Genomic DNA, 8627 nt, shown 5'->3' on the forward strand with positions numbered 1-8627 from the left:
AAATAGGGAACCTGCGGCCCGCGGCGAAATATTTTTCCTAAAAAAAACAAGCCGACGATGAAAATCTGGGAACCTGCGGCCCGCGACGAAATAATTTTCCTAAAAAAAACAAGCCGACGATGAAAAATTGGGAACCTGCGGCCCGCGGCGAATTTTTTTTCCTAAAACAGAAATCTACTGATATTTTGTCTAATCTACTGAATTTTTTTTACACATTCTACTGAAATTTAAAATTTTGACTTGGCAACACTGTTACTTAGTTCAAGTCTGAGTCCTGTAGACCTATTGTACGCAGTTCTGTCCATTTTCATAAATAAAACAAAGAAACGATGGAATTGTCCACTAGATTTCAATCGTATAGGAGTGCTCAGTTTCCCAATTTTCCGAATCCGACAATATGCGGTTTCTTCAGTGTTGACCGCGAAGGACACACGCCCGAATGGAAATACGTCGCCGATCACTCCCAGCTCAAGTTTCTGAAGAGAGGGATCCCCACTGCTGGGATCCGCTACGATCTGAACTACAACGCGAAGAATACGATCAGCAGAATGAACCCGGAGCAGGATATTGGATTTTTGTGCCATTTTTTGAAGGATAATAAGACGCCCATCGATATATTCGACTCGAGTAAGGTTTCCCTGGATGATGCACCGTTTGTCACATTCGGGGAGTCATTGAAGGAGATTTCATCCTTTCCTTATAGTGGAATGGACACGGTCGGTATATCTGTCAGCCTGCTTAGAGGAGTGATATATCTTCAAACTTCAGATGAAAGTGGGCGTGACACGTCACCAATGACTGCAAAACAAAAGGCATGCTTTGGATGGGGTTATAAATTCAAGCAACACATATTGTCAGGTAAGAGTCCACGTCATTATCATTAAAAATGAAATAAGGCAGTGGTTCTCATTTTTCTTTGTCTGCTGTAGGAACTTAAAGAATTGGGGAACTCCTGGAATATTTTGTTCAGATACAATGTTGCAATCGGTGATCAAACTTTCTAAAATATACCTAGTTCAAAGCTAACATACCACAGAACATATAATAAATAGAGTACCGATAGGCTATATTCAATACGCCGCATCTTGATGCAGGGTTTTGAATGTGTGTGTCCCACGAATATGAGGCATGCTTTATACACGTGCAATAGTGTGTGTAAATACGCCAACATTACTTAAATGAGCATAAATGCATAAACCGAGAGCAGTTTTCAGTATTCGACGTAAAACGTATTCTTGACACGTGCGTAAGTTTAACCCGGATTCTTCCTTACTCGAGTCAGTTACCTGCTATCGCCTTACTTCGTTATGTATTTCAGTTTCCATTATTTCTGAGTTCCCTGTATACCATACCAAACCATACAAAGCTCAAAAATTGTAAAAAAATTAATCTACAATCGACAGATGGGTATTTTTTTTTCAAAATGAACCCTTCCCAAACCATTTTACCACGTTTTTATTAGCTCGCATTCTTGTTCGTCCGGTACAAATTTTTTCTTTGTCCGATACAAATCTTCCAATAATCGATTTTTAACCAACTTCCCGACTAGCTAGAGTCTAGACCTTTGAAACTTTTAGAATATATTATAACACGATGACAATGCATTCTTTTAATAATTTTAGGCATCTTTAAGCAGAATTGAATTCATTTTCAGTTAATTGTGTTTGGTATGGAAAGTTATTTCGAAAAAAATTCGTAAAAAGTAAAACACTACTATTGGTTGCTAAGGGGGTCCTAGCAACTAAATTATTAATATATACGTGCGTTACTATGAAATGAAAAAATGACATTTCAGTATTCTATTTATTTATTCAGTATTTCAAGTACAAAAAAAAGTATTTATTAATACATAGAATTGTCAAGTTTATATTATGATTCAACTGAAAATTTAAAAACGTTGTATATAAAAAGTTCTTTTTATCTTGTAATTATTTATGTGTAGTCAGCCGCCTTGTCTCGACAGTATTCATAGTATTCCAAGCATTAGGTCAGTTTGAGTTCCCTATTCCTGTGTTTGGGAACGGCTACTTTCTATACGAATTGGATTGATTAAACTTATGTTTGTTTTAGGTGACGTTAATGCAGAACCAGAAGTTGAAACTCCTCTGAACGAATCAAAACTGTTTTACCTGGTCAACGAAGCTAAATTTAACAAGCATAAACTGGTCTACGCAAATGCAGTCGACGCTGTCATGACGTCTGAAGACACGGAAAAAATATCAAAAGCGGATTTAACGATTGAAAAGTTGGATGGTTTGAAATTTGTGCAGCTTAAAATTTCCAAAGAGCCAAGAAACGCACACGAGCTCGATTCGTTTATGTAAGTACTGTAACCACCATATAACTTTATCTATCCACGACTACCCCCTCTATGAAGAGCAGCGATGAAGTGTGGAGGTGGGCTTTTAAGGCTATACTTCAGTTGAGGTATGGTCTAAAAAGATCGTGGCTAGGCGCATTGTGCAAATGACGCGTGCCGAACGAAATATAATTTGTCTTAAAAATCATTTAATGTCATGTTTATTGTTATACTAATAATAATAATAGTATATTCATTGACATGTCTTCTTTTTTTAAGTACGTACGTTAAGTTTTTTAGTCATCTTTACACGATTTAAGGGGGAGACGCATGCCAGCAGAGAACCTAGCGGAAATATACGAAGCTTGCAATTTGAGATTTTTTTTTGATAATTTACAATTTCAACTGTATTATTTAATAAATATGTATCCGAAAACATTAAAAAGATTTTTTATTTTTTTTTAAACTTAAAGATAAACTTACAATTGTAATAAAATGTGAATTCGTTGCAGGGTCAAATCTTATTATTGCATTATATTTTATGGTCATAATTATCATTAAAATTTAGTTTATTAAGTTTTAGATTTTATGTGGTGTAGATTTTTGACTAATTCATCGTTTTAATATTTTTTATATATATTTTAAAAAACATCGATTTTTATAAAAATATAAATGTGTATAACTTGAAATCCTTTTTATTTATATCAACTCGAGCTTCAATATTGTGACCATGCCTAAAATAAAATTTGATATAAATAAAAAGGATTTCAAGTTATACACATTTAAATTTTTTTTAAAATCGATGTTTTTTAAAATATATATAAAAAATATTAAAACGATGAATTAGTCAAAAATCTATACCACATAAAATCTATTAATAAACTAAATTTTAATAATAAATATGGCCATAAAATATAATGTAATAATAAGATTTGACCCTGCAACGAATTCACATTTTATTACATTTTTTTACAATTGCCAGTTTATCTTTAAATAATAAAAAATCTTTTTAGTGTTTTCAGATACATATTTATTAATTACTACAGTTGAAATTGTAAATTATCAAAAAAAATCTCAAATTGCAAGCTTCGTATTTTTCCGTTAGGTGCCTCTTTTCGCATCTGATAGTATAAGCATCCCCCTTAAGGATATTTTCATCCGACGCCATGACAAAACAAATCGACGTGCGGACACCTCGACTGTCAGTCTCCGATTGGCGACTAATGAGAAATTTCGTCGCACCTTCTGTTGAAAATTATTTGCCGTTTCACTGAAGTACGCTCTTGAGATCTGACATGAAGTGCACACTATAGATACCCAGGGTTTCTTTTTTTTTTTAAAGAACTCACATGTCGAGCTTTTTACTAAATAAAATTTGAAGCAGATATTCCTTGTCTTTTAATTTTACACGTGTCAAATCTAAAGTTAAACAAACAAACTAATATAAATATACAACTAAAGTTGTAAACAATAAAATTGTAAAAACATATCATATTTGAATAAAAGATTATAGTGATTTCCAAAATTTTGTCCAATTCACATCTGGCAAATCGTCTTGATTCCTTTTTTTTAGTGTTGGTGTTTAGGACCGAATGTCTTCCTCTCAGTAACCACTGAACAACGTATTTTGAAGGATCGAAAAGTTTCAAAGGTGGTCTGACGAGTTTGATGACCAAAAGTGCTCTTGCGTCTGTTTTGAACACTTCAAAATTATAGTATTTTTGGCTTATTTGGTGTAAAATTATAGTATAATTTACTATTATGTTTATAGAATTAGGTAGGTAGGTACTAGAGGTGGGAAAACTGGTCGATTTTGAAGATTAAGTATACTTACTACCATTATAAAAAATACTTAGTGTCGAAACTTGTTCCAAAATACTTATTAGTATTTGGAATACTATATAGAGCATTTGGCGTGCGTATGCGACATAAGTTTCATACTCAACTGGAACTAAAACTTAACTCCATATTAGTATTTGAAATATCGGCTTCAATAGGATCGCTGAAAATACACTGAGCTGGGCTTTTCGAAATGTCCCATTTATTAAAAAATTTAAAATTTATGAGTTGTTTTTATGTTATGTTATAATATTCTTGTTAACATAAATGAATAACAATGTTTTTTTTTAATTTTAAACTGACGTCACACAGTCACCTCACCACATTCTCGAGGGAATGTGCTGCTACAGAAAATTTATGACCTTCTGTTCATACATAGGATGATGTCATTCGCATGCATAGACTAATAAATTAAAATATGCTTCTCGCTCGCGACTCGCGATGGTATCACAAGTTTATTGGGCCACACGTAGAGTATGGGTAGTTTCATCCGATACTTGAGTACACAAACTGGTGACAGTATTTCCAACTCACCTCTAGTAGATACCGAATTTATAGGGGGACTATAAGCAATCATTTTCTGTTATTTTACACAGGGAACATTCCTAAATAATTATAGACGCCAGCATAAAGTTTCTAAATGTGATTTACCAATTGAGCCGTGCACATTTTATCTAATTATGACGATACGTTTATTTAAAACGCAAAACTAATTGCCAAAAATTAATGAAATTTGGCAAACCTGGGTCTGATCACCTGTAAGTATTAATTTTATGTCTTATTTTTATTTTAGGAAAAACAAAACAATGGGATGGTGGCTGGAGACAACTTTTAAGGGTGTTGAAACAGTGTTGTGTGGATGGAGAGATGCCAACGGCATTGTGACGGGACTCCGTTTCTATAAGACGGCTGAATTGATTGAAAACTACAGGGTACGTAATTATTTTAAAACAGTATACGAAGCCGGATTTAAAATAAAGTTTATTCACACTGTAGAAGTGTTTGACAATGGATTGCCGATGGCATGAAATATAGTGGAACCCCGATTTCACGAGCCCCGAATTTATGATTTGCGTGTAGTTTCTGCATACCCATTTTATTCAAATACATTAATTTACGTTTGAATTATTCAAATTTCAATAAATCGTATGTAAATTACACGTACCACGTATTACAAATATGTGTAACACAAACACATTTAATTCAATGTATGACAATCATTGAATTGAATTCCAGATGCATGTGTGCATTCTATTTATAGACATCTACAGTGGCCAAACAAAGGTTCCACAACACGACTACGTTTTTTTTATTTTTGTTTACAACCATTTCAATAATATCTGAGTTATGAGAAACATTGTCAGTTCGATAGAAAAAGAACATTCTCGAAAAGGTGAAAGAACACATTGACATAATATGCTCACAAACCAATTTTTATGATTTTCAATAAAAAATTAGTTTATATTTTTTAAAAATTTCAATACCTCGTATTTACATTTTTTATTTGTTCCTTTAAAGGCGGACGTGCTCAGCGTAGGTCAAAATGGAGCTTTTATTGTATTTTCAAAGCATGATTCTGGACATTCCTTAAACGTTGTAGATAATCTATTTATATAATTTTGAAGCCTTATTATCCTTTATATTTATTTTAAACATTTGATGACTGCATAAAGTATTTTTATTACATAAAATAGTATTCTTTTAAACCTCTCGCTCTAATGTTTTAGAATATAGTCATATTTCAGTACATGCATGTGCAGTGGTGATAAGATTTTTTACATTAATTAATTTTTAAACGCATTTATAAAACCATTAGTATAATTTATGTCGACATTATTATAGTGAAATATTTATGAAAAAAAAATATATTGATAATCTCTGTGATCCCAAATTTAACAAGAATTAGGCATTTTATTATTCAAGAAATGGGCAAGATTGACACATTTGAAGATAATTCTAAAGATACTAATTATAAGCAATGTCTTTGACCATTGAAGTGTGATGAACATCCTACGAATACTGATTGCTTTATAATAATTATTGACCTATGAATAAGATAGTGTTTTTTTGAAATACGCCATTTCTTTTATATATATGTATTTATTAATTTTGTAATTAACGTACAAAATTAGCATTTTTTTGCACAGTAATATGAAACCGAGACTATTAAAACTATAAAGACTATTATCGAGATGTAATTCATCAAAAAATATTTTTTAATGACTGTATTAACGGCCCACATGCTCGTCGTAGGTCAAAATTGAGTTTTTATTGTATTTTCAAACCATGATCCTGGACACTCTTTAAACGTTGTAGATAATCTATTTATATAATTTTGAAGCCTTATTATCCCTCATATTTATTTTAAACATTTGATGACTGCATAAAGTATTTTTGTTACATAAAATAGTATTCTTTTAAACCTCTCGCTCTAATGTTTAAGAATATAGTCATATTTCGGTACATGAATGTGCAGTGGTGCAAATTTGGGATCACAGAGATTATCAATATAATTTTTTATCGTGAATATTTTACAAAAATTATCTCGTCATAAATTATACTGATGGTTTTATAAATGCGTTTAAAAATTAATAAACGTAAAAAAATCTTAACACCACTGTACATTTATGTACTGAAATATGACTATATTCTAAAACATTAGAGCGAGAGGTTTAAAAGAATACTATTTTATGTAACAAAAATACTTTATGCAGTCATCAAATGTTTAAAATAAATATGAGGGATAATAAGGCTTCAAAATTATATAAATAGATTATCTACAACGTTTAAGGAGTGTCCAGGATCATGGTTTGAAAATACAATAAAAACTCAATTTTGACTTACGACGAGCATGTACCCCCTTAATGCATTCGAATAATTCAAACGCATATTTTTTACTTCGCCAGCTTTCGGGAATAACTGTATATTTAGAAATACATGATTATGAATGTCTTGTACAGAAAGCATAGAAGCGTTTATTTTTATAGCCAATAGTAGGTACATTATCAATTAACACATTGACTAGATCGCAACCAGATTTTTTGCGCTCAGCGATCTCAATGCTATTCTATCGTTTTTCAGGTGTTTCCGTCATAATTTTCAAAAATCCATCTCTTCAAATTTTTCAATTTGGTAATAGCATCCCAGTGTACTTTTAGACTTGAATGCCTTTTTAAAAGATACAACCTCCATTCAATCCACTTCTTTCCCGACGTGAATTCTCCTTGCATATTTGCTGCGGAGCATATTATGATACAATCATTTGTTTCCGAATGAACAAAATATATCACCAATTCTTACTTTTTGCGAATGCATCGTAGATGGTATTTCTGTTTCGATGATTTCAGAGAGTCATTCCAATTTAAATTTATTGCAGGATATATATAATATCACATCCACTCCATTTTGACATTTTTAGGGGAGTTCTCTATAATTAATACTTTAGTATTTATACTTTATATGTAACATTTACTGTGCAAGCAATCGTATTGTTCACTTGAATTGTTTGTTACGTACACCGAACACACCTGTAGATATTACTAAAATCTGCGAAAGTAAACTTTCTTTTACAATATTTTTGTGTTAGGACTGTGCGGGGGATGAAAACATGTGTGCGGACACATTTTGGTAAGGTGTGCGCGCGCACACACCTTACAGGGAACATTGCTTGGTAATATACCTCCCGATCCCTCGCAGAAGACTACCCTCTTATAACTTGAAAATTCATATTTATATTTGCATGGGGTGCTCATTAGGGCTATTCTACAAGAGCAGGTAAAACACTGCGGTTCAGCTACCGACCACGCCATCCATAACACCTCGCGAGCCAATTGTCCCATTGCTGCACCGGTTGTGTCATGCATGATCAATCACAGTGTTTGTATTCTGTATCCTTTATAATGTCCTTTTGTAGAATGCCTCTTAAGCATGACACGGCCATAGTATGTTTAGATGGTGGAGAACTTGAATGTCTAACTTGATTATACTTTTGATAAATGACGAAACATTTTGTATTTTTCCAGAAATTGTGGCTTCCCAGCGTCCCCATGAATTTTTGCGACGCCTTTTTAAGCTTCGTGAAGGAGTCTCTCTCGAAAGTGCTGCTGAAAAACCATGGCAAGTGTTTGGATGATATCAGGAATCTTCCCCAAGTTGATTTGGTCTTTGAGAGAGATCCGAGATCTAACGTTGAACTAAGTGAGGATGACAAAGACGCCATATCTGCATTGCCGGAGTGGTATGTTGATCTGTTCCCAAAAGTATGACAGATTCACATTTTACCGATTGAATACTAATATGTTTTAAAATATAACTATTTGTAGATTACTAATCAAAAAAAATAAATATTATATCACCGTTATTCATCATTGATTCTGCAAGAAGTAATAATTGTTGTAGGTATACGAAACACTATATCGGACACAAATAAACTAAATAATCATTTATTCTTGAGTCTCTGTCACTCATATCTGCCAAAGATACACATTAC

The 8627-nt window shown here is 32.7% G+C and overlaps 1 protein-coding gene across 1 annotated transcript; it reads left to right on the top strand.

The window, feature by feature from the left end:
* Positions 1–329: 329 nt before the first annotated feature.
* On the top strand, positions 330–8403 carry LOC147069164 (decapping and exoribonuclease protein-like). Its single transcript, XM_085951625.1, has 4 exons — positions 330–858; positions 2071–2320; positions 4932–5070; positions 8161–8403. Exons 1-4 carry the CDS (start codon positions 330–332, stop codon positions 8401–8403), a joined length of 1161 nt encoding a protein of 386 aa, XP_085807751.1.
* Positions 8404–8627: the final 224 nt, after the last annotated feature.

Source organism: Rhyacophila brunnea, unplaced genomic scaffold, assembly GCF_057557595.1.
Source record: "Rhyacophila brunnea isolate RB1 unplaced genomic scaffold, BYU_Rbru_1.0 scaffold_24, whole genome shotgun sequence".
Lineage (NCBI taxonomy): Eukaryota > Metazoa > Arthropoda > Insecta > Trichoptera > Rhyacophilidae > Rhyacophila > Rhyacophila brunnea.